The sequence below is a fragment of the Ochotona princeps genome, chromosome 5, assembly GCF_030435755.1.
Source record: "Ochotona princeps isolate mOchPri1 chromosome 5, mOchPri1.hap1, whole genome shotgun sequence".
NCBI lineage: Eukaryota > Metazoa > Chordata > Mammalia > Lagomorpha > Ochotonidae > Ochotona > Ochotona princeps.
In genome coordinates, this window is record NC_080836.1 from 50,136,546 (window position 1) to 50,163,718 (window position 27,173).

Genomic DNA, 27,173 nt, shown 5'->3' on the forward strand with positions numbered 1-27,173 from the left:
TGCAGGGTCCCAACGCATTGGGCCGTCCTCGACTGCTTTCCCATGCCACAAGCAGGGAGCTGGATGGGAAGTGGAGCTGCCGGGATTAGAACTGGCGCCCATATGGGATCCCGGGGCTTTCAAGGCGAGGACTTTAGCCGCTAGGCCATGCCGCCGGGCCCAATGTCTTTATTTTTTACTTATTGGGAAAAGCAGGGAAAGAGAAGAACAGAAACAGATTTTTTTCCCCACTGGTTCACCTACCCATATGTCCACAATAGCCAGGACTGGGCAGGCTGAAACCAGGAGCTGGAAACTCAATCCAGGACTCTCACATGGGTGGTGAGACCCGTCACCTGCTGCCTCCTAAGGTGTGCATTAGCAGGAAGCTGGAATCAGAAGTAGAGCCAGGACTCAGACCTAAGTACTCTAAAATGGAGTGCAGATGTCCCCAGTGGTGTGTTATCTGCTATTCCACGCATCTGTCGCTTTAAATATCCTTTTAGTTTTCAACTAATATTCAAGAAAAGTATACTAGATTTCTCTGTTGTATCACTGATGTTTCCTTAATAAGCAGCCTAGTCATAAAGAATACATGTATAGGGCTTGGCGGCGTGGCCTAGTGGCTAAGGTCCTTGCCTTGATCCCATATGGCCGCTGGTTCTAATCCCGGCAGCTCCACTTCCTCTCTCTCTCTCTCCTCCTCTCAGTATATCTGACTTTGTAATGAAAATAAAATAAATCTTTAAAAAAAAAAAAAGGATACATGTATAAAAACTTAGCTAGCAGTGTTGGCTATAAATCTAGTTATTTGAATGTTTCCTAAAATGAGAATTTAATGACAAGAAATTTAAATATCAGAATCTATGATGGAAAGAATATTTTTTAATTCAGGTAACTTCTGTCAGTTTTTTTTCTGAATTTCACTACTCAATATTTTTAAAAAACATTTAATAAAACATCAGAATGATGCATATTCAGAATATTTATTTATTTATAATATTAATTAATTTATAATATTCTTCAGAATATTTATTTATAGTTACATATTTAGTGAGTTAAAGCACAAATTTTGATAGGTTATTAGTTTTTTTCTATAACAAATTAAACACTGACATTCCTCCCTTTTTTCCATGACTTTCTTCCTTTGGATCTTTTCATTTCTCATTCCTTTTTTTCCTTTCTTCATTGAGTCTCATTTATTACAAAGCTGTAATTTTTTTTAGGTTTAGGTGTGATTATTTTGATAATAGTTTATTACTGTAGTGCAATAAAAATATATTTTTGAAAATATTAAAGACTTAATTTGAAAATGAAGATTGTTTCCGCTGGAAAAATCATTAGTGTACATTGCATTCTTTTGGAGAGTGGAATTTCTACCAAGAATCTCTGCATCACTTTAAATTTTTTTTTTAAAGATTTTATTATTATTGGAAAGCCGGATATACAGAGAGGAGGAGAGACAGAGAGGAAGATCTTCCATCCGATGTTTCACTCCCCAAGTGAGCCGCAGCGGGCCGGTGCGCGCCAATCCGATCCAGATCTGGGAACCAGGAACCTCTTCCGGGTCTCCCATGCGGGTGCAGGGTCCCAAAGCTTTGGGCCGTCCTCGACTGCCTTCCCAGGCCACAAGCAGGGAGCTGGATGGGAAGTGGAGCTGCCGGGATTAGAACCGGTGACCATATGGGTTCCCAGGATGCGTTCAAGGCGAGGACTTTAGCCGCTAGGCCACGGTGCCAGCCCCCTCTGCATCACTTTAAAAAAGAGATTTCAAAGAGAAAGACCAAAAGTCCTGAAGCAACAGCTAGAATTGGGTCAGGCTGAAGCCGTAGATTCTATAAGAGTTTCCTACATGGGTGCCAGGGCCCAGAGTGCTTGAGCTGTCATCTTCTGCCTCCCAGGACACACGTTGCAAGTCACTGGAATTGGGAAGAGAACTGGGATTAGAACCCAGGTACCTTGATGTGGAATGCAGGCATCCCAAGTTGCATCTTTTTTTTAAAAGATTTATTTATTTTTGTTGGACATACAGATACACAGAGAGGAGGAGAGACAGAGAGGAAGATCTTCCGTCCGATGATTCACTCCCCAAGTGACGGCAGAGGCCAGAACTGAGCCAATCTGAAACCAGGAGCCAGGAATTTCTTCCACGTCTCCCACGTGGGTGCAGGGTCCCAAGGCTTTGGGCCGTCCTCGACTCTTTCCCAGGCCACAAGCAGGGAGCTGGAAGGGAAGCGGGGCTGCCGGGATTAGAACTGGCACCCATATGGGAGCCATGCACGTGTGAGGTGATGATTTGGTAGCTACTAGGCTACTACGCTGGGCCCTGAATTTCTTAATCGGGGATCCCTGGATAGGTTTTGTTTTATTTGCTAGGAATAGAGTCATATTATCCAGAATGTACTCCAAGAGCCTGTTATTCAAAAGAGTTTAAATTTCCCTATAATATAGACAAAACATTCCACCCAACAGAAATTTGCTTGCCTCTCTTGGCTGCTGATCCTTTTCTATATTTAATCCACTTACTTTTGCCATTTCTTACTTAGAACTCTTCTGATCGTGATTCTAGGGCTTTCATCCATATAGTCTGAAATCTTTCTTAAGCTTTTTAAGCCTTTTCTTTATTTTTCTCCAAGAATGCCTATGTAAAATAGGCTTTCTTAAGACTTCTGTATGTATGGATTTCAGTTATCTTTTATCCCATCCAATACTGTCAAGGAAAGTTCTGAGGTTTCTGCATTTTAAGTGACTTCTTATTTTAGAAGTACTTTGACTAAAGTATTAATGACAATAAGATGTTGGACTTTCTACCTTTGCCTATAACTGCAATGCAATGATGTACTTAAATAGCAGAACTTGTAACTGTTGTTAAAGGGCTTTATTACCATGATAATATGGGGAAAGTGGTGGGAGGAAGAATTGGAGGGGGGAAGAGTCATGGAAAATAACAACAAAAGAAAAGAAAGGAAAAGAAAAATCAGTCATCCAGAAAAAGGGGGAACTGGCTAGATTAAATGAACATTTGAGACTGTTTATAGTGGCTGCTGTGGTAGCACAGTCAGTTGAACTGCTGCCTGTGACCCCTGTATCCCATGTAAGAGTGCTAGTTTGAGTCCCCACTGTTGTGCAACTCGTCTATTCCTGATAATGCACCTGTGAAGGCAGCAGAAATGACCTGAGTGCCTGGGCCTCTGCCACTGATATGGCAGACCTGAGTGGATTCTTGGCTTTGGTTTGCCTGCCCCTTTTCGTTGCAGTCCTTTGAGAAGTGAACCAAGATACGGAATATATCTCTCTTTCTGTAACTGCCATATCAGCCAGTGAGATACTGATTCTTGTAAATTAAGTGTACCCTGGAGATCATCATATTTAACAAGTGATCATTCTATTGACTCAATAGGCAAGGGTGGAGCAAGTGACATGATGTAAGTAAGTAGAACAATTGCAGAGTCAGTCATTTTTATACTTTAGACTTAGGGCATAACACTACATAGCTGAATGAATATAGCAAAAATCAAAGATGTAAAATAAATATATTGCAGAGAATGAAGTATTAAAAAGGCATATACACGCAGGCTTCAGAGCTACAGACTCCAGTATCATCAAAACAGATGCCATCAATTACCCAGTAGGTATTTATTGCTCAGATTTTTGTTAAGCAGAGGAATACATGAAAAATAGAAAGTGTGTAGTTCCTGACATTTTGGAATATAGAGTCTAATTGAAAAGAGTCTAATAACATGAAAGAAACTAGGAGTTGTACAAAGAGTATCATCAAATAGCAGTTTTTAATTGTCCAATCAAAACCTTAAGAGTTCAGAATAACCTTTTATTTCATGGTGTTTATTTAATTTCTGCATTTTCTTATTTTCAATACTATAGTTAGTAGAATAAGTGATTTCATAGCCAAATTATTACTCTCCCATAGTTTATTTATTGTAATTTGTGTATTATTCTTCCTTCTGTTATCTCAGCAAATATAGAGGTAACTTTAAGTATAAAGATTGTATTGAAATATATTTAGTTTTAATAGCCTTCTAATTTGCATATAAATTGTCATTTTATATTGCATCAGATGGATTGTCATTTAGTACAATTATACATTCTGTGATAAATACATTATCCTATTTTATTTTTACAGTAAGTCTTTTTTAAGAAACCCCTTTCAAGGAAGTTGAAGGAAATTGTAAAAGAAAAAAATCTTGGTCTCTATTTCCTTCTGTTACAAGCCTACTTATTTTTTCCCACTATAATGAGCTCCTGTATACTTTCATTTCACTTTTTTTTCACAATGTAAACATTTTCCATATAGCTCAAATTTGTCATTTTGATGCTTGAATTTTTCTTTTTAGTTGGCATTTCATAATTTAGGTAACTGCTTCATGTTTTTGGTCATTTTTCATGTCGTTTTTCTATTTTAGCACTGTAATGAATATCTTGTGTGTGTAGCTATATTTAAAAATACATAGCTGTATGTTAAAAATTGTGTATACTTAAAAATATATAGCTATATTTAAAAAGTTATTTTCATAGGTACAATTTCCAGGTGTAAATATTGCTGGGTCAGAAGCCATGATTTATATATACATGATTATTTCCATTTATAGTTGTACTTATATGCTGTTACAGTATTGGAATATGTTTGACCAGCTACTCATTTTCAGTTTAAATTCAGGGGGGTGTGATTTTACCCAGAGTTTTGAAGAACTGAAGTTTATGTTCTTGGAAATAAAGTAATTATACTTTCACTATACTCATTAAAAAGTGTCATTTCCAATGTGGACTTTTAGCAATTTTCACTAACCAATATAACTGATATTTTAATTTTTTCCAGAATACATGTGATGCAGAAAAGTCTTATGAAGTGTTATTGAGTTTTGTGATAAGTGAACTTTCTAAAGGAAAGTTATACCATGAAGAAGGAGCTCAGGAATGTGCAATGGTATGCTTTTACTAAGATTATTTGTAGTAATTATTCTGTTAAAAATTTAGATTTTCTTTGTTTCCACTATAGATGTACTATTGAAAAATTGCATCTGTTAGAATGAATTATCCAAATTTTCTTTTTAACTTTAGGCTAGCCCTATTGCTTGGTCTCCAGAATCCATGGAAAAATACTTACAGGACTTCTGCTTACCTTTTCTCAGAATCACCAGCCTTCTCCAGCATCACCTCTTTGGAGAAGATTTGCCTAGTTGCCAGGTAAAATTTAGAGTAAAGGACAGGGAGACTTGTTTTTATATTGACCTACGTTTGGGGAAATATATTGATATATGGCATAGAATTGATGTTGATATAGATGAGACTCCTTTATAATGTTAGGGGAAAATGTAATTGAAGATTATTCCATGCATAGTTTTTCATAATCTATATTTTGCTGCAAAAAATGTTGTGCAGTTATTTTGAAAAAGGCATTTTTAAAATATATATCCTTTTTTTCTTTTTCCAAATTTTATTTATATATTTTATTTATATAGAATGAGCAGATTTCATCTAATTTACAATACAAATTTAGGAACCTACCTTTTTGTTTTATATTTTCATGAATATTGTCTTGTATCAGAACATATGATAATTGTCCTTTTGGGATTAGCTTTTCTCTCTGAGCATAATTATTTCACTGAGTATAATGGTCTCCAGTTGGGAACACTTTTGCAAATTGTAGAATTCCATTGTTTTTAATGGCTGAATAGTATTCCATAGAGTACACACAGTTTCTTTATCCATTCCTCTTTTCATGGATATCTGTGTTGTTTCCATGTCTTTGCTGGTGCAGATTGTGCTGCTTTGTATATAGAGCTGCAGGTTGCTTTCTCATATGTAGGTTTCGCTTCTTTTGGATATATTGCTAGGCGTGGGTAGATTGATGGATTTTCAGTTGTCTGAGCACACTCCATTACTGACATTCATAGTGGCTGCACAAGTCTATAGTCCTCACCAGCAGTGGAATAGGGTACCTTTTTCCCTTACATTCCTGCCAGCAGGAATAATTAGAAGATTTCTGTACATAGGCCATTCTCACCAGAGTTAAGTCGATCCTAAATGTGTGTGTGTGTGTGTTTAAGATTTATTTATTTGGAAAGGAAGATTTACAGAGAGAAGGAGAGAGATAAAGATCCTCCATCTGCTGGCTCACTCCCCAAATGGCTGTATCGGCAGGAGCTGGGCCATTCCAAACCCAGGAAACTCCTCTGGATCTGCCACACGGGTGCAGGGTCCCGAGGTTCTGGGTTCCTTGACTGCTTTCCCAGGCCACAGGGAGCTGGATGGAAAGTGGGGCTGCCGGGATTAGAATCGGCACCCATATGAAGATTGGGAGAAATCATAGTTGACACATTTGCTTATATACGCATAAGATCCACTGGAAAGATATGTAAGTTAATGATCAGTTCTTAGGAGTTGAGGATGGTGAGTTTGAGATTTGGGTTGAAGGACAAACATGGTGGAGTATTTTTTAAATGGTATTTGCATAGTTGATTAGGGTGAGAAGTGCTGAAGATTAGGGGAAAGTGGGTGAGACCATTGTTTCCACATTTTCTTTTTGTTCTACCTGTATCTGGAGGAAGCAGGGAGTAGCTGCACCCAACCTTCCAACCGCCCCAGTACCCAGGGATAGGGAACAGCCACCCCATGTCATCTGCTCAAGTGGTTTCAGTAGTTCTGAAATGCTGTTGATCTTGCTGATGAAGAATGAGGAAATCCTTCCAAGGTCCATTGACTGACATAATAGGGTGGAATTTTTTTTTTTAAGATTTATTTATTTTATTACAAAGTCAGATATACAGAGAGGAGGAGAGACAGAGAGGAAGATCTTCCGTCCGATGATTCACTCCCCAAGTGAGCCACAACGGCCAGTGCTGTGCCGATCCAAATCTGGGAACCAGGAACCTCTTCCAGGTCTCCCACACAGGTGCAGGGTCCCAAAGCTTTGGGCCATCCTCAACTGCTTTCCCAGGCCACAAGCAGGGAGCTGGATGGGAAGTGGAGCTGCCGGGATTAGAACCAGTGCCCATATGGGATCCCGGTGCGTTCAAGGCGAGGACTTTAGCTGCTAGGCCACGCCGCCGGGCCCGGGTGGAATATTTTTTAACAATAGCATTTTTTTATTCTTGCTTTTTAAGTAATACAGCTATATAAGAGCAATAAATTAAGTGTGGAAAAGAAGGAAATGTATTTATATTTTTTGAATGAAAGAGTTATAGAGAGTAAGAGACAGAACATGTGAGAAAATCTGCATTTGTTGGTTCACTCCCCACATGACCAGAATGACCAGGGCTGTGCCAGACTAAAGTCAGGAGTCTAGAAATTATTCCGGGCCTCTTGATCCCCTGCCATCCACGTGGAAAACCTAGATGGAGTTCTAGGGGCCCAGTGACTTGATCAGACTTCATTGCTTTTCCAGACCATAAGCAGGGAGTGGAGGATCAGAAGTGGAGCAGCTGGGATTCAGTGCCGGTATAGGAACATGGCTTCTTAGGTGCAGGCTCAGAGTACTATGCCATGTCTCTGGCCCTTCTATTGGAATTTTTCATATGGCGTTTAGGCAAAAGAAAGTAATTAAAAGTAATAAAAGACATGTAGATTAGAAAGGAAGAAGTGAAACACTGTTCATATAAGATAATGTTTTGTATAGAAAATCATAAGGAATTCCCAAAATAAACTGTTCTAAACAGTTCAGTGAGATTATAGATATAACTATATTTGAGATATCATTTCCATAAACTAGTAGTGAGCAACTTGAAATTAAGAAATAAGTTCATGTACAGTAGGGATGATGAAAGTAGTCTGGAATTAGATGGCAATTCTGTGATTGAAGCAACTCAGCTTCTGAAAGTTTTATTTTTAGTTTGAAAGAGCTGTGCACAGAGAGAGACAGCTATGCCCCATCAATTGGGTCACTCCCTAATGTCTGTGCCAGCTAGGGCAGGATCCCGTCAAGGCCAGAAGCCAAGAACTTTGTTAGTCTGGGTCTGCAGGTGGGTGACAGACCCACGGGTTTGAGTCATCATCTGCTGCCTCACAAGGTTGACTTTAGCAGAAAGCTGAATCCAAAATGAGGCAGTGACTCCAACCCAGGCCCTCTGAGGTGGCATCTTTATTGCTGCACCAGATACCCACCCCTAGACTGTATCGTAACTCAGTGACTTTCATAGTATATGAATTGTAAGTCAGTTTTTTCCAAGACCTCTATTGACTAATATGTTTATTTGTAATAGAACTTATCAGGAAATATCAAGAACTGTTTTAACAATAAGATAAAAAATGTAAAAGAAGTCCCAAAATTTCTGCCATACTTCCCAGAAAGAATATAAATGTCTAAGACTAGATGAAAAGATGATCAGCACCATTATTCATTAGAGAAGGATAAACTAATGTCAGAAGTGATTATTCTAAGTATTGGTGAGGATTTTAGAGTACTTAGAGTTCTCATACATTCATTACTGGTAGGAATGCAAATGGTATGCTCAATTTGAGTTTGGCAGTTTCTTTTAAAGTGTTAAGTTTATACTTACTGAACAATCCAACAATTCTGCTAGCTAGCTACCAAAAGAAATGAAGGCATGTCCACATATAGACTCATTAATGACTGTTCATAGCATCCTTATTTCTAAATAATAAATAATAAAAAAAAAATTGGGCACAACCCAGAACATTAACAGGTGAATGTATGAGCAAAATGTGGTATATTTACTCAGTGGGACACTCCTTGGTCATTAGAAGGAATGTACTGCCTAATCACATGAATTAATCTCAGAATATTAAACTACATGAAAGAAGCCAGGCACAGAAGACTACAGACCGCATGATTCCATTTGCATGAAAAATTTTTAAAAACCAAAACTAGAATGACAAAAAGCAGATTAGAGATAGCTGGGGGCCTAGAAGAACAAGCAAATTTTGGGTGATGATGAGTTTGTTCTTAGATTTTATTCTAGTGATTGCATAATCATACATTTACCAAAACTCATCAGGCCATATTTGAAACAGTGGATTTTATAGTATGCAGATTTTAAATGCCTTCTTTTTGTAGCTATGTAAACAGTTTGTAGCCTCATTTCCTGAGATTTTAAAAACCATCTTTTTCATCTTGTGCATCATTTTGCTTTTCCATCATTATTTCTTTGTCATAGTATTTTCAGAATTTTGCCTTAATGTGCATAGTTAGTTCAGTTTTACAAGTATTTTTTGTCTATTCACTATGTACGAAGCTCAGGGAGGACAGACTCCCTGCTACCAGGGAATCCACGGTTTAAGAGAATTCTAATTTACTTATCAAGTTGTTAACAGAGAATGTAAATGCAAGAATAGAAGCATGTACAAGTTATGGAAGGGTACGGATACCTGGATGTGACTGGCTGGTGTGAGTTCTCCCTAACAGGGGTCTGGGCAGATGATCCCGAGAAGCTGCAGTTTGGAGACCGGGAATTGATTGGCGACCCAGAAGGCTGGACACAGCAGCCTCCTATATGGTCTTTCAGTGATATTAAAAGAAATTGGGGAATATATTTTTTTATTTATAGTACTAGCACACTTCTTTTAAAACCATCCTTCAGGATCTGAGTGCTTGAATCACTGGTCCACTTCTTTTATTAGTTACTATAGCCTTAAATTGGCTAGTTCTTTCATCTGCAAGGTTGTGTTGTTGATTTTGTTATGTGGTTTTTCACTTAAGGGGATGTATAGTAGCTGTGTAATAGAGACTGTCATATCTAGTAACATGTTATTTAACTTCATGGCATTGTAAATTTCTGTTTTTCTTCCTGTTGTTGATTTTGTATTGTGACTTTTCATTTAAGGGGATATACAGTAACTGTGAAATGGAGACTAACATGTCCAGATGTGAGGATACAATATAGTATGCATCTCTACTTCCAGACAAAGATGTACTTACAATGAAACTGTTTACCATATTTTGACAATAGGATGCTGGACTCTCTGCCATTGTCCATGTCCGCAATGATGGACGTATGACTGTGTATGAAGAACTATACTTTAGTAATGATATAGAGGAACTAGGTGTGTGTGGGGGAATTGGGGCTGGGATAAGGGAAATGCCAGGAGCCTATGCAACTGTATCATAAAATGATAATAATAATACATTTTTTAAAAATGACAACTTAAATTCTGAATAATGAGAAAAGGCCAGCCATAGCAAGAACCTCTAAAATGAGACTATCAAATACCAAGGCTCTGAACATGATTAGGGGTATGCCAAGCTATGGCTGAAGTTTGGCAAGTCAATAGAAAAAAGGCCATGGTGATTGGCATAATGAGTGACACAAGATAAAATCATAAAGATAGATGAGGGCCAAGACCTCTATGGAAGCCATCAGAGATTTTGTTCCACAGTACATGGAGATATTTTGTGGAATTCTAGATCAGAGCTAGCAAACTATAACCTGCAAACTAAATCTGACCCTCTCTCCATCTTTTTATAAAAAAAAAATTTATGGAAACACACACACATACACACCATCCTTCAGGATCTGAGCCCTTGCATCACTGATTGGTCCACTTCTTTTAGTGAGTATAGCCTTAAATTGGCTAGTTCTTTCATCTGTAAAGTTGTGTTTTTAAACTCCACCCTCACACACTTGTGACTTTGTTTCATGCTTACTCAGAGTCTAGGCAAGTTATTTAGCACTGCTTTTCATGGATTCTGTGTTTTACTATTATTCTTTATCCACATTGACAACCTGTATCTTTTTAGTAGCACTAACATTTGCTTTTATGGAGTAATTAGGTGGACTGTGTGCACCAGATAGGCGACAACTTCATATAAAAACTGATGTATAAAAGCAGCAGATGCTATGTCTCTCAGGAATTGAAGCGCAAGGAGAAGTGTTTGGGGGTTATCTGGATCTCCAGGAAACCTTTTACTCTTGTTTTCTCTTCCTGCTCTCCTCACTTTTTTCAGTTGTTCTAAAGTAGTTAATGAGAGTGAAACTGATCATAAGTACAATAGGAACTGTTCTTGATGAAACATCTTAAGAATTTTCTGTTTCATTTCCAAAAGGAAGAAGAAGAATTTTCAGTTCTTGCCAGCTGCCTGGGACTTCTGCCAGCATTTTACCAAACAGAACATCCATTCATCAGTGCCTCATGTCTGGATTGGCCAGTTCCAGCATTTGATATTATAACTCAGTGGTGTTTTGAGATAAAATCATTTACTGAAAGATATGCAGAACAGGGAAAGGTATGTAAAAAGCATAGTATGCATTTGCCAGAATGATGATGAACTGCTAGGTAACATAAAAGTGATGAATTTTGAATTTAAGATTTTCTGTTCTTAGAAACATTAAGCATTAAACCAAAAATGGTTTACTCATTGAGTTTGTTTATGAGTATAAAAGCAAAAACATTTCAGTTAAATATAATCTTAACACTAGACTTATAAGATGCAAAAAAATTTATTTAAATGAAAATTTGGACTAGCAGATCCAAAAGATCATATTTTTAGCATTAAAATGTGTTGGGCGTAAGCTGCCTGCTCAGAGCTCATGTTGGAGATGAGTGTATTGCAGAGTAGATCGGAGGCAGCAGTGAGTGCTGTGATGGTCACGGCTCATGGCTAGTGCCTTTGTCTATAGCTAGAACTACAGGTTTTGAGGAATGGGATAATTTGAAGGAAGTAGCATTTTAGGGAGGCAATTCTGGTGGCTTTTTTTTTTTTTAAAGATTTATTCACTTCATTACAGCCAGATATACACAGAGAGGAGGCGAGACAGAGAGGAAGATCTTCCGTCCGATGATTCACTCCCCAAGTGAGCCGCAACGGGCCGAGGCGTGCCGATCCGAAGCCGGGAACCTGGAACCTCTTCCAGGTCTCCCACGCAGGTGCAGTGTCCCAATGCATTGGGCCGTCCTCGACTGCTTTCCCAGGCCACAAGCAGGGAGCTGGATGGGAAGTGGAGCTGCCGGGATTAGAACCGGCACCCATATGGGATCCCGGGGCGTTGAAGGCGAGGACTCTAGCCGCTAGGCCACGCCACCGGGCCCTCTGGTGGCTTTTTAATGGAAAAATTCAGGAAAGAGGAAAGCCAAAGACTAATTTGAAGGAAATCTGGACTATTTTTCTGATGGTAAAAGTGTGAAAGTAACTAATATAGGGACATTTGAAGAAAATCTACAGGACTTGGAGACCAGATGTGCGTGCCTTTGAGATCTTGAACTTGAATCCTTAGAATAGTGGCTCACATATAATGATACTTCTAAAAGTAGAAAAAGAGGGTGTGGTTGACACTGCAGTGTAGTAGGTAAACCTGCCTCCTCCAATTCTGGTATCCGTATGGATGCTGGTTGGAGCTCCAGCTACTCCACTTACAATTCATTTCCCTGCTGATGCATGGAAGAGCAGCAGGTAATGGCCCAAGTCCCTAGTCCTTGTGGACCCATGTGGAGACCTTAATGAAACTCCTGGTTTCTGGCTTCAGGTTAGCATGGCTGTGACTAACGGGGAGTAAATCCATGGGTGAAATCTCTTCTCCTTACCTCTCGCTGCACCCTCTGTATCTCTGCATTTCAAATAAATAAACCTTTTAAAAAAAATGTAGAAAAGTTGAATTAAAAGATGAATTTAATTTGATTTAAAATTTTTGAAAAAAAGTTTTTTGTCACATTTTCCATGAACTTTTGAAAGACCTCTCGTATGCTTCTGCTAGGAACATGCTTCTACTTTAGCCACCACTGATAATACTCCACTGCCCAGGGAGAAGATCCTGGCATGTTTTTGAGAATCTGAGGTAAAGGGGGAGATAAACGGAGAAGCCCACCCAGTCTCCCACCCATCCCAGGTCCCTGATGTGGGGCCTGCTCGAGGGTCCTGCTCAAGTGTTTTTGATAATTCAGCAGTTCTGAATTGCTGTTAATGTCACTGTTCCAAGCACAATGAAATCGCTGCAAAATCCACTGGTTGACATAATCCACACCATAGTCTCCTTTTGCCCAGATTTTTACTGCCAATGCTTGTCTGGGGTAGTTGATTGATGTGTTCTGTCCTCCATCCTCTGTTGTGGTACCATGTGTCCTCTGCAGGTTCTGATGGACTGCCGTACCCTCCATGTGCGCCTGGATATGCTGTCCACTGCTCCGTCTGAGCCACTGATGAGGCTCAGCTTTGACTTGCACTCTGTGGTCAGACCATGGCACTGGCCTGAAGTGGGATATTCTTGCAGATTCTTTTATAGTTTAAACAATCTTCTCCTTATCTTTAGCCTTGGAGATTAGAATGTCTTGGGGTAGACTTAGTTGAGTAAAATATAATTAACTAATATAATTAAAATATAATTAACTACCTTGGACCTTCCTTTATCTAGGTTGTTGTATCTTTGGGCTTGGGAAAATTTCTGATATCTTTTTTTTTTTAAAGATTTATTTATTTTTATTACAAAGTCAGATATACAGAGAGGAGGAGAGACAGAGAGGAAGATCTTCCGTCCCAAGTGAGTCGCAATGGCCGGTGCGCGCTGATCCGAAGCCGGGAACCAGGAACTTCCTCCAGGTCTCCCACGTGGTTGCAGGGTCCCAAGGTTTTGGGCCGTCCTCAACTGCTTTCCCAGGCCACAAGCAGGGAGCTGGATGGGAAGTGGAGCTGCCGGGATTAGAACCAGTGCCCATATGGGATCCTGGTGTGTTCAAGGCGAGGACTTTAGCTGCTAGGCCATGCCGCCGGGCCTTCTGATATCTTTTTAAGTTTGCTTTCTACCCTGTTGGCTTTCTCAAGTACCTTTAGAACCACAATAACTTGATATTTGGTGTTTTAATGTCCCACAATTCCAGTAAGTTTTTTTTTCATCTTTTTTCTCTGTGTTTTTTTAGATAGCTATCTTGAGCTCACTAAATCTTTCTTGTTTGATCTGTTCTGCTACTAATGTCTTTCATTATGTTTTTATCTTTATTTAATATATATTTTGAACTCAAAATTTTCTTTTTTTAATTACTTTATTTTCTTGGTTAAGTTTCAGAATGGTGAATCATTTTTCTGTTCTCCTAATTTTTGTTGAGTGTCTTTAAAACACCTATTTTGATTTCTGCATCTAAGATTTTGTATGTATCAGCTACTGTCTGATCAGGTTCTTGCACCTTATTTGCTGCATTAAGTCAAGTCAGAGTTCCCTGAAAGTTCTTGGTGCTTGTTTGCCTGTGGCATCATATGTTAATTGATAGCTTAATCATTTTTTACTGTTTACAATCTGCCTTTATTTCTGCATCCTAGAAATTCTAAGAAGTGTACTTATTTTCTTGGAGCCTTTGGATCCTTCCGTTATTTCACATTAGAAGGCATTCTAAGTAGAGGATTGCCGGCTTTGCTTTTGTTGTATTATCTCTATTTCAGCACAAGAGGGTGCGCTTGTCCCAGGTTTATCTCAAATCTGCAGTTTATTGTTCAGAATGAACTGCTGGAGGTCCAGAGGTAGTGGCCCTTGGGCTTTTTCTGGCCTTGGATTTCAGCTTGAGGCTTAAGTGCCAACACTCCCTAGACTGACTAGTATCTCTGCTGGTATTCTTGCTTCATTGTTTTCTTCTGACCCTGACTCTGGTTGTAGACCAACCAGATTCTCTTTCTCAGGATTTTAAAATTTGAATAGTAAGACTTGAATTATCCAAAACAGTGCCCTTGAAGGTAGTCTATGAATTACTGCTGAATTGTTAATGCAAATAACAAAGGCAGTTCTGATTTAAGGAAAGGAAAACAAAATAAAATGAAAGTAAACCACAATGAGGTTAAAAAAAAAAAAAACTAGTTGATTAGAAGTATATGCCAGGAACTTGGAGAATTAAGAATTGAATTGCTATTCCTTGGGAAAAGGAAGGCTATGGCTTATTTTCTCGGAAGTACCTGGCTAAGTGGCACGCCTGCCTTCCTTTCTTTCCTTCTCATGTGTGTGCTGAAGGTCCCAGCTCAAGGAGAGAGAAGCGGGTTTGCCTGACTTGGATCCTGTGAACATCCCGGTGATAGGATGGGGCTCTGTGGTAGAGACAGCCCTAAGAGCCCTAGAGAGCACTATGGATAGGGTTGTTTTTGAGGAGAATTTGTCATATGGTTACAGATTGAGTATCTTGAAATCCAAAACCTGAAACTTTTTAGTACTGATAAGACACCACAAATTGAAAACTCCATTTCATTCATAAAATTATTGAGAAAATATTATGTAAAATTACCTTTAAACTGTAAGATATGTATGATATGTTTTAGACTTGAATTCTACTTCCAAGAACCTTCATGTTGAATTCAATAATAAGAGAAAGGAAAGGACAATGAAAATGTTGCAAAAAAATATATGACATAGTTGCAAAACTTTACAACTAGTCAGACACTATAGCAAACATACAGATTCTATCATTTTCTTCTTTTACTTTTTTGGATCAGCATCTCAACTGAGTAAATTCATCTATCTAAGGATGTGACCCAAACATTGTTCTAAGGGACCTGAGTTTTTGATGGTTGATCCTGTCTTGCTTACATAGGGCTGTAATGATTTGATGTTAATTTTTTTATGAACATCCACCGATTGCCTTCTCTCTTTCTGAAGGAAATTCTTCGACTGTGTACACTGTGGTATCAGTTGGCAAGTAATAAACAACCTATTCTAAGTGGCTAGTTCAGTGAGGATAAATTGCTTTTCCTTTCACTTAATGGAAGGGTTCCAGTGTAATTAATCCATCATAAAATATGCCATTTTTGAGGTCCAGCATTGAGCACAAATGGCATGTTATCAACCCGTATGTGGATTGTCCTTACGCTTGCTTTCATGGCTGATTTAATCTATAAGGCCATTGATAAGCAATAAGTTAGCCACTTAGTTACTGCATGAAATGGATGCATAATGATTGGCTGAAAACAATGTGATTTAATCACCATATAAATTGATGTTATACAGATTTTTAAGGTACTGGATTCACACTCATTCCATCTATGTTAAATGTGACTGAAGTAACATCCTGAAAAAATTAGTGCTATGACTAGTATTTTCATACAACTGAAAATAGTGAAATAAATCATACCCAGCAGGGAGATTTAACTAAGTTGACTCTTTTTGGGTACCTAAAACAGTACAATTATGAAAAGAATTTAGTTCCAACACTTGTGGATACAAATAAGAGTTTGAGGCGTAATGAATCTTACTATTTTAGGAAGGAAATTTTAAACTACAAAGTATCAAAATAGAAATAATTAGTAATATTTATCCTTCCTTTTATACGATTTATTTATTTATTTATTTGTTTGTTTATTGTTTGAAAAGCATAGTTAGAGAAGGTGAGACAAAGAGAGAGAAGTTCTTCACCCACTGGTTCAGTCTCGAGTGACTACAATGGCCAGAGCTGAAACTAGGAGCCAGGAGTCTTCCCTGGGTCTCCCACATGGGTGCAGGGGCCTGACCCAAGCCATCCTCTGCAACCTTCTCAAGCTATCAGCATTGAGCCCAGTTGGAAGTGGAGTAGTTGGGACATGAAGTGGTGCCCACATGGGATGCCAGTACTGCAGGTGGAAGCTTGGTTCACTACACCACAGCATCAGCTCTATAATTACCCATTCTTAAAGAAAAAGTTAATGAGATGTTGATTTTTCCAAGAGAGATCAAAACTTGATTTCTAAAAATGCAAGCTGTGTAAACTTAGCAGTGAACATGTTTAGACAAATACACCTAGGTAAAGTTTCCATGTGTGCTTAGAGATAGTTAATATTTTTGGAAGTAATAGTATGTCTGCATGTTTTGGGTTAGTTAATCTGAAAAAAACCATATTGTATTGCATTTGGAAACCTCATTAAAACATTCAGTGGTAATTGTCAAAGCACTAGTTTTGTTACTTGTAAAATGAAATGAGAGGACTGTGAGTAAAGAAAAGAAGTCACATTCTCCAAGGTATATATTTTTCTTAAATTCTTAAAAACAAAACAAACAACAACTTATTTCATGCTAGTGACTTAAATTCCTAAGACTAATGACTGTTTTTGAATGTTTTAGGCCTTGCTTATCCAAGAATCAAAATGGAAATTACCACACCTACTCCAGTTGCCTGAGAATTATAATACCATTTTTCAGTACTACCACAGAAAAACCTGTAGTGTCTGCACCAAGGTTCCTAAAGACCCTGCTGTTTGTCTTGTTTGTGGTACTTTTGTGTGCCTGAAAGGACTTTGCTGCAAGCAACAGAGTTACTGTGAATGTGTTTTGGTAAGCAATAGTAAATAATATAAAATTTATGAAAAATGGAAATCTTACATCACATCGAATGGGGTATGTATGGTGAAACTAGTTCTTTAAATTGACCTACTCCATGAATTAAACACAATACATCTTAAGACTGGTTTTATTTTTTGTTTTTCAAGTAGAGAGTTGAGAAGAAATCTCTAAGGCTTTAAGTGAATAAAGCTTTGGTTAAGTGCAGTTTCCAATCTCCTTTCCCACTGTCTGTTAATGGTGTACATCCCTGGGATTGTGGCTCAGCACACATCTGTGCTGTGGCAGGTGGCAGCCTATGAATCAGGTGGACTTTTATTTTTATTGTTTTCTGTATAACCCTGACCCAAACTCCTCCTAATGTGTCAATAGTGAAGTATTGAGAATAGTGTTAGGAGCTTAACTCAGATGAAATCTGAGAAATTTTAAATATATCTCTGTTATCTAGAAGGCATTTAATTTACACATTCTTGATTGTTACAATGTCTGTTTGATTATCAAGTGTACTGATACACTTAAATTTTGTTTAGCATTCTCAGAACTGTGGTGCCGGAACTGGGATCTTCCTTTTGATCAATGCATCAGTGATTATCATCATTCGAGGCCACCGCTTCTGTCTTTGGGGGTCGGTGTATTTGGATGCACATGGAGAGGAAGACCGGGATCTTAGGTCAGATATGCAAGGATATGTCATGGTGTTTTATTGAAGTCTGGTCAGCAGACGCCAATTTTCTACTTTGTAATTATATTGTTTTTCTTAACTGGTTATGTCCAGTAGTCAGTTATGACCTATTTCCTGTTTTTGAGATATTTTCTCTATCAGCATGCTAAATAAACATGAATTTCTATGTTAGATTTTTGCCATAAAGATTCAATGAGAAATGAAATACTTTTGAAATCTTAATGGTATTTTATTACTTTTCATACTTTTTCTTTTTTATTCTAGGCGAGGCAAACCTCTCTACATTTGCAAGGAAAGATACAAAGTTCTCGAGCAGCAGTGGATTTCTCATACTTTTGATCACATCAATAAAAGATGGGGTCCACATTACAATGGGCTGTGACTCACCACCTCAGCATTGCATTCTAGTGTCATTTTCATTAAGAATTTATTTTATCAACAATAAGCTTTAACTTAATTTGGGAATAATATTTGCTGAGGGGAAAAAGACACATTATGAAGCCTTTCCAAGATTAGGTGCTTGGTAATCACATTAATGAAATCATACTTTGAAAAAAGTATCTGGAGAGTGTAACAAATAAGTGAAATCATTCTTTAGTGGTTTTTTGTTTAAGTGCACAACTGATAAGAAGCACAACTTGTTCACAAAATCATTCAGAATTGATTCTCCCTACAGTGCATATCAGCTATTCATTTATACTTGGAGTGGGTGTGATTTATTTAAAATTTTACTCCTGTTTTCTATCTGTGTGTTTTAGTTTGCATTTGCTAAACATAATGCATCTTTTTTCCTCACCATTTGTGTGTTGATTTGAGATTTTTTTGCTGTATGTAATTAGAAAAAAATGTAAAACATGATTATGTGAAATACTGTATAGTAAAAGTTGGTCTAATAGTAGAACTTAATTTTTTTTTTATTGTGGGGAGTCTGTTAAAAGTTTAAGGATTTGCTGAAAACTTAATTCATTCTCAGGAATTTCATAAGTATTCTCCCAGGTAAATAATTGAAGTAGCTGTAAAATAAGTAGATAGCTGTTGTTAATATATTACAGTGCATTTTGGGGGACATATGTGTGGCTGGGGAGCCTTAAAATAAAAACCTGCTGTTTCATTTGGGTGGATTGCTAGAGGTAGCAACACAGCTTTTCCTTCAAAATCAAAGTTTAAGAAATGTATGTGGCAGGTTTTGAGTCTGCGCATACCCACTTCTTATCTACCAAGCAAGTTTTTGTTCATCTGAGTGGATTAGAAATGTTTAGCAGTCCCCACAAATAAATCACATGTTTCAAAGCTTTCCCATCAGCCCAAGAGGTTCAGCTGAATTGTGTTTGTACTGTAAAGTTAACTGCTATTTCTGTTTGGTTTCCTTGAAGGGGGGACATGGCTCAATGGTGATGACCTCAAGAATCCACGGTGCATCTTCTTAGAAACTGCTTGTGAAAGCAGTTTGTTTGTAGGGTCTTAAAATTGCTAAGAAAGGGAATGTTTGAACTAAAGCTTACCTATAAGTAGAAAAGGAAAACCACCAAAATGTGTGTTCTATATTGCTACCAGGAAATTTTTTTCCAAATGATTAATTTGATGATTTTTTCACATGTAGTGCTGTCAAGCAGTTCTTGATACATTTAATTTCCATGACTTGTTATATTAAAATTACATTTTTAATGTAAAAATAAATTAAGTATAATAGTACAATATAAAAACATGAGATTCATATTCTAAAAAAAAATTTCAACATTACAGAGAATGAAAATGGACATTAAATGATGACTTGCACTATAATAGGGAAAACAGAATAGTACATACAGATGTGTTCAGGAAGTCAAAAAACCACCTGTAGCTCCACAATGAAATACATGGAAATAGCTTGCTATTTTTATATATCTTTCCAAAGTATTAAGATAACTTTCTGTAAATCCAGAATGATTCTGTTGGACAAAATCAATGTCTTTTCCAACACACTGCTACTTTTTAAATCCTGTATCATAAGTTCAGCCTATCATATTTTTTGCATCAATTATTATGAATACCAGACCATTTGTAAGTGTGGTTAAAGAGCAAAATACTAATTTACATCTCTAGTAAATATTGTTACAGGATTCACAAACTTGAATAATTCTACAGTTTGAAACTCTGATGCTAATACACATGGTATAATGTATTCAGACTTTTATTATTACATATTTAAAATGGAATGTTTTTGGTTGTGCATATGGATGTGAAGTGAAAATCTTAGCCTTAACTTTAATCTTTGGGTATTTGATAGTGTTTATTTCGATATTGGTGAATTAGTCGCCAGTAAATTTTACAGAAGCACTTGGTTGAAGATTGTACTTGAATACATACATGCATGCTGCTAAACTAGAACTTTAATTTTTTCCCCATAACTTTTATAAGTCCTATTTATAAACCCACTTTTAAAATTAACAGGTCCAAGTTAGAGTGATGTGTGTTTATTATTCAAAAATAAGTACTGGTGTGATATTGTGTGTGAATGATTTAAATACAGTACATTACTGTAGAAGCTAAATCAATCTTTATAATTAAGCAGGTATTACAAAACTTAGAAACAATCAACATTGTAAGATATGTTAATAAAAACCTGTCACTTGGTTTGTGAAAGGTCCTTAAAGATGTTCAATGCTTATACGTTTTTCCTTTTTTCGAAGGTGTGGACAGTAATGCATGTGAGTGAGTGGCTGAAAAGATCAGAGCAAACATAACTAGTTGCTTTAAGGTAGAGTTTAGTGTAAAAGATCTGTTCACTTACTGTCTTGTGGACAGGCCTTGCCTGTGTCTTGTTTGTCTCCTAACTGCTGTAAAGCTGAGCATGTGTTTGTGGTGGGGAGAGGAGTTAGATTGCCTCACTGTTCTGGATCCTGCTCTTTCTTGAGAGTGCCAGCTGGACTTCAACATTGACTGCTGCTTTATGATAACACTCATTCTGAGTTGTCTATGGCCTTATTGAAGTCGACATTCCTCACACCTATCCTCATAACCTGTGGCTCACCAGCGGGGACCAGCTGGGAATCCATTGTTGCCTCAGATTTTTCATTCTGTTTTATATATTCCTTTTTTTTTTTTTTTTTTTTTTTAATTTCTGTGCTTTAGAAAAGATGTTGACTAAAAGCACTGAAGGCTTAGAAGTAACCAGATGAGAAACTGGATCCCAGATTCTCTACCAGATCCAGGACCGGCCTTGCTAAGTTTCTAGGCCCTGTTGCTGGTTTATATCTGACTTGTTGGGAAAAGAAAGAAAGAAAAAACAAAAACCATAGTTTTAACCACTGGAATGAAGTCAGTGAGTCAAGGCACGGTCTTTGGTTGGTGTGCATGATAGTTGACCTGCGGCAGTGTCTCAGCTGCTTTCACGTCATGTGGTCCTTCCCTTGGCCTTGCGATCTCACTGCAGGATACTGAGCACTGCTTCATGCAACAGGGGCCACCTGGGCCAGGCAGGGACAGCAATGTGGTCACTAGTTATAATATGTCAACTTTCCTTTTGTCAGGCATGTCAAGTGTGCACAAGTGTTACCTCCTATCTTATTGTACAGGAATTAGTGGAATAACTGCGACTTTAGCTGGAGGGATATAGCTAAAAGGTGCAGTGAGACCTAGTGCAAAGACTGCCCTGTGTGATTTAAAGATGGAGCCCAACAATAGAGCAGGAGGAGAAGAAGGAAAAAGCACCAGAGAAAGCAAAGAAAGTCTGGAGCTAAAGAAGAAAATGTGTTCGATTCTGTCTTGTGTTGGTGAAAGTGGAGCAGGATCACATGTTGACAGGAAGCAGACATATTATATCTGGGGGTTTGAAGTCAGTGGCAAAATATTAGAGATTAGGCCAGAAATAAAATTCATCACAGAAGCCACATGGGGACCTCAGTAGGACTAGACGCCCTAACAGTTGAAGGGGACTGATTAAAAAGGTTCTGTAACATTATGGAATTCCCTGGATTCGCAGACCAGGACCTGAAGGATGTAAATTAAACTGCTAGAGTAATTTCATGGATTGGGCATTAAAGAGATGGGGGCAGTATGTAAGGATACAATGTAAGATGAAAAAGTAATTAGGACTGTGGGTGGAAATGACTGTAGAAGCAATGTTGTATTTGTTGAATACATTGAGGGATATCGAATCAGAAGTCACAAGGCAAGGAACAGATTTAATGGGGACGGTTCAAGATTTTTCTTAAACTATGAGAAATGTAACAAAGCATTTAAATTATTTACTAAGTATTTGCTAAATTTATCAAGATCTTCCTCTGTGGCAAGCATTATGATAAATACTAAAAATAGTTTTTTTATATGATCACTGCTCCAAATGATGTGTTTATCAAGGGATGACAAGAGACAGAGTCGAAGATGGTATATAAAGAAAGACCCTCTAAACCAGAAGCAGCGAGTATGTGGAGGCTTCCAAGGGATAAGGATTCTAACATGACTCCCAAATGTCGTGTAGTCATACTCTTACCAGGATGAGAGAAGAAGTAGGGAGATGAATGTTTTAACATTCAACTTCTATTAGTTGCTATGTTTATTCATTTGGTATTGTCTCGAGTGTGAAATCAGAAGTCCTAGTTTTGAATAACCTCTTTGTAAATTGTGTTACTTAGGAATGTGCCTTATTTCAGGCAGTGCCCTCTTCCTGCAGCAACTTGTGGAAGTAAGGTGTGCATTACTTCTATGCAGTAGCTGTGCAGTTGGACATACCTGAAAAGGGCAGCTGCTCAAGGGATCATTACAAAACTAGGCTCTGCCTGTTTTCTTATTTTCACATTGCTGGGGGTTCATCCTCCTGGCTCTGAGATGCTGCTAAACCCAGAGCTGCCATGCGGATGCAAGCCAGATGGTAGTTAACCTTATTTTCTGGTCAAATGCCTCTTCCTAAGAATGTGCCCTTTGCTCATCAAGAGAATCCCTTAGTTCATCTTTGTGTACATCTCATAAGTCAAGCAAGTTAGGGAACCACTAACCTTAGCTGCAAAAATCTTGGGGTAGTATTTTAGCTTTTGAGCTTCTATGTTAAAGGAAAAGCAGGAAAGAAAAGATTGTCTACTTTTTTGTTGGCTATTTTAATATCTGCCACATTTTCCCATCTGTGCAACAGAGGCAATAACTAGTGATTACAGGAGCTCAGACTTCTGATAGATGAAGTGACTCAGGTTGTATTACTTACCTGTGGCTGTCACAGTTTGCCCTAACAATGCTCATAAAGCAATGTGTATTTCATCTCACTTTCTGTGGATCAGGAATTCAGCAGCATCTTCTAATTAAGTGGTTGTGGCCCAGATCTCTTAAAAATACTTCAGAGAAGCTTGCATCCAGGATAGCAGTCCTCAGAGGTTTGTCCAGGCTGGAGGATCTGCTTCCAGTACCAACCCAAGTCCGTAGACTTTACTGACCAAAGACTAGTTCCTTACCAAGTGGGCCTCCACCCAGGGCTACTTGCAATACGATGGCTGATGTTCTCCGAAACAGGTGATCCAAGGGCTGGGGGAGGAGAGTATGTGAGGGATAGGGGCAGAGAGGGAGAACACACAGCATGGTCAAAGTTCTAGTGTCTGTCTGTTTCTTACAAACTAAATTAAGAAATGGCACATCACTTTTGCCAAACATGCCAGCCCTGGATTAGGACAGGGGAGCATTACTGGGTCCAGGTTACTGAAGAAAATAAAGTGACAAATGAGTAGACAGAGATTGAAGATGTCCCTGAGGTAAGAGCAAGATAGTAACCTTATAGTAGAGGAAACTAGTGATACCAAGGTTAACATCACCAATGATAAAGTATCTGGGCTTCCTGAGCCCCTGAAGTTAATGCTCTGAGAAGTACACATTTCCATATTGTAACCGTAAGAAATTTTAACTCCATCCCAATCTTGTGAAAACACCAGACAAATCCAGCAGGACAGTCTATGAAATAACCAGTGCTCTAGGAAGGTGTCAAGGTGAAAGTGAAAGCATCTAAAACAGACTGGAGGAAATGAAAGATAACTATGTGGGCTCCTGGACAAGATTCTCATACACACAAAACAGGTATTAGCCAGAAAAATGGCAAAATTCAAATAAGGTCTATTGTTTTAGCTAATACATTTAAACCAGTGTTGATGTCTTTTATAAAAAGTCAATTTTGGTTTTTAGAAAATATTAAACTTTTTTATTTGAAAGGTAGAGAACGATTTTCTGTTTATTTCTGTTTATTTTCTGTTTATTTCTGTTTATTTTCTGTTTGTTCTCTAAATGGGCTGCCTGCAACAGCCAAGTTGAGGCCAGGAGCCAGAAACCTCTTCTGGGCCTCCCACATACAAGGCAGGGGTCTAAAGTCTTGGGACATCTCATCTTTCAGTGCCCTTCCAAGGGAATTAGCAGGAACTGCTAATGGAAGCATAAAGGTCGAGACTGAAAAACCAGCTCTCTGATGTGAAATGCCAGCTTCATTGTATTTTTAAAAATCCTCCAAAGCATAATCTAGTAATTGTAAGGCTATGGTGCCCTTCAAGTAGCAAAGATGGAAAACTAGTTTTAAATATCTTCTCTGGACAGTAGTGACGTCATCCAACTTCTGAAATTGCTTCTAGAAGCCATGTGATGAGACAGTACACAAAAATAATACAAATATGGACTTAAGATATTACAGTTCTTTGACACATATTCTTTGAGTTTTTAAATTTGAGAAGCAACCACTGAGAAATTCTAGTACTGAAATAAATCACCAAATTTAAGAACCCATTAGAGCTATGGTTAAGAAAGAATTAGCAAACCAGGTTGTAAGTGAGAATATTTATGTTGAATTCAGCACAAAGACTAAAAAGTGAAAATAATAGATAAAGCACACAGAGTATCACACACACAAATGGAGAGTCAGGGGATAGAGGATGTGGGAGAGACAGTATTGGAAAAATGATTATAATTTTCCTAAACTGATGGAAGATACTGAGTTACAAATGTAAGAAATTCAGTAGATCCCAAAAAGGATAAATAGAATGTCTCAGTACCTGGACATACCATAGTGTTAACTGCAGAAAGCTGCTCAGGAAATACAGTATATATTACCTTAAAGATACCTGATTTCTCAATAATAACATTGGAAACAAGAACAAGGAAACAGCAGAAAAATATCTTTAGTGTTGAAATAAAAATAACATTTTACCAGAGATCCTGTACACAATTATTGAAGAGTAGAGACATTTAAAAATAGAATTTAACAGTTACAGGTTCTCACAAAGGAAAATCCAAAGACTTCATTAACAAAAGAAAGTCCTGATGAAAGACTGAATTTCAGCAACAAAGAAAAGAAAACCATGGTAAAAATATGAATAGATAAATATTTTAATATTATCTGCTGCCTTCCTAGACTCATTAGCAGGAAGTTGGGTGGGAAGCAGAGCAGCTGGGACTCGACAGGTGCCAGCTTCACAAGCAGTTCTTAACTACAACTATGACCCAGCAGCCCCCAACTCAACAACAACAACAAAGATAAATTGAGCTTTATCAACTTGTAAAGTTTTGGTACTTCAAAGAGCGCTATTGAAGTGAGAAGACAGCCACAGAATGGAAGAACACATTAGCAAATCAATGTATCCAGAATATATTAAGAACTGTCAATACAAAGCCCAAAGGTAAAATGGGCAAAGGACTTGAACAGTTTTTTCAAAAGAGGACAAATGACAAGCACATGAAAATGTGTTCAACATCATTAAACATTAGGGACATACAAGAGATACCACTTCACAACTACTAGGATACCTCAATAATAAAACAGAAAAAAGGGTAAGTGTTGAGGAGGATTTGGGACATGCCATTATGAAGAGAATCTAGGGCTGGCTGGACCAGCGTGCATTGCTGGTAGGAGTGTAAAATGGTGAATTTACTGTGTGCAGTAGTTCCTCAAAAAGTTAAAACACTTACTACATGATCCAGAAATTCTACTCCTAGCTATCTACCTAAAATAAAAGCATGTTCACGTAAGAGCTTGCTCATAGATATTTACTGCAGCATTATTCATAATAGTAAAAACAAGTATCAATGGATGAACAAATATCGAAAGGATTATTATTCAAATATAAAAGGGTTGTGGATGAATCTTGAAAACATGATGCTAAGGTAAGTCAGACACAAAATTTACACATAAAGGCTATTTACATGACACATCAAGGATGGGCAAATCCATGCAGATAGGAGACAGGTTGGTGGTTGCCAGGAAAAAGGGGGAGGAAGGCATGGGTGTAACTGAGGGAAGTAAGATTTTTCTGGAATTAAATAGCAGTAATGATTGTACAATCCTGTGACTATGAGGGCATTTCACAAAGTTCCAGGAATAAGGAGTTACATATTTTGAGAGAAAAGGAATTTTTAAAAACATTTTGTAAATGATGTGAAGAGCTCATTTGCATTTCATAATTGCTTCAAAATAAGCTTACTATTTAGTTCCACTTTCCATGAACTACTGAAATAATACTTAATGGTAATGAAAAAATACTGGTAGATTTAATAAGGATAGATTTTGTCATCTGACATCTAAAAACAGTTAATGCAAGCACATATTAAAGTGCTAATGCATATTACAATTTCTGTAACTTATGCTTTGACAAATCCTATCAGGTGATATGGTAGGAAAAAATGTAAGCATTGGAAACAAGTAGTTCTGGATTTCAATCTAGTCCACCGCTGGGTACATGCTAGCAAAGTCAAGCCCCTCAAATCCGTTTCTTCATGCTTACTTCCAGGTTGTTGTGAGGCTAGGCATAAAGTGCAGAAGGATGCTTGTGAAGATCAATGAACTGGTCCTCTAAAATGACGAACTCAAACCAAAAATCAACATGGGTAAGGAAATGATGTTATAAAAATATAGTCTTTTTATAATAAAGACAGCAAGACAATAGTCTTATCTGTTCTATTTAAAAAGGCAGTGAAAACCTGGGCAAACAGAGACTCTAAGATGGACTATGTCAATCAGTGGATTCTGCAATGACTTCATCGTGCTTGGAATGGCAAGACTGGCAGCAATTCATAACTAGTGAACTATCAAAACCACTTGAGCAAGACCCTCGGAGCATGCCCCACATCGGGGACTTAGATGGGTGGGGCTTCTCCTTTTGCCTCCCCCTTTATCCCAGATACAGAAAAAAAAAAAAAAAGAGAGAGAATGTGGAAATAATAGTCTTACCTACTTTCCTGTAGCCCTTGAACCTCTGTGCCCTAATTAACCATGTAAAGATTGTAAAAAAAAAAAAAATGCATTTGTATAGTTAAAAAAAATAGTGGTTTGAACTTGGGAAACCTAGATTCTTCAAAAGAAAGAAAAGATGTTGTCTTTGAAAAGCTCTTAAAGA

At 37.8% G+C, this 27,173-nt stretch overlaps 1 protein-coding gene across 5 annotated transcripts in view; it reads left to right on the forward strand.

Annotated features, from left to right (window-relative positions):
- Nucleotides 1–20,470, forward strand: part of UBR3 (ubiquitin protein ligase E3 component n-recognin 3) — a 182,350-nt gene extending 161,880 nt beyond the window's left edge. For 4 of the 5 annotated variants that reach the window (XM_058664610.1, XM_058664611.1, XM_058664612.1 and 1 more), the window contains 6 exons: nucleotides 4,814–4,921; nucleotides 5,056–5,181; nucleotides 10,997–11,176; nucleotides 16,947–17,156; nucleotides 17,693–17,832; nucleotides 18,109–20,470. In XM_058664610.1, the coding sequence (XP_058520593.1) occupies nucleotides 4,814–4,921; nucleotides 5,056–5,181; nucleotides 10,997–11,176; nucleotides 16,947–17,156; nucleotides 17,693–17,832; nucleotides 18,109–18,226 (882 nt within the window). In that variant the 3' untranslated portion in view covers nucleotides 18,227–20,470. Of the gene's footprint in view, nucleotides 1–4,813; nucleotides 4,922–5,055; nucleotides 5,182–10,996; nucleotides 11,177–16,946; nucleotides 17,157–17,692; nucleotides 17,833–18,108 lie in introns of those variants that run through there. The other variant, XM_058664614.1, reaches the window with a different exon arrangement.
- The last annotated feature ends 6,703 nt before the right edge of the window (nucleotides 20,471–27,173 follow it).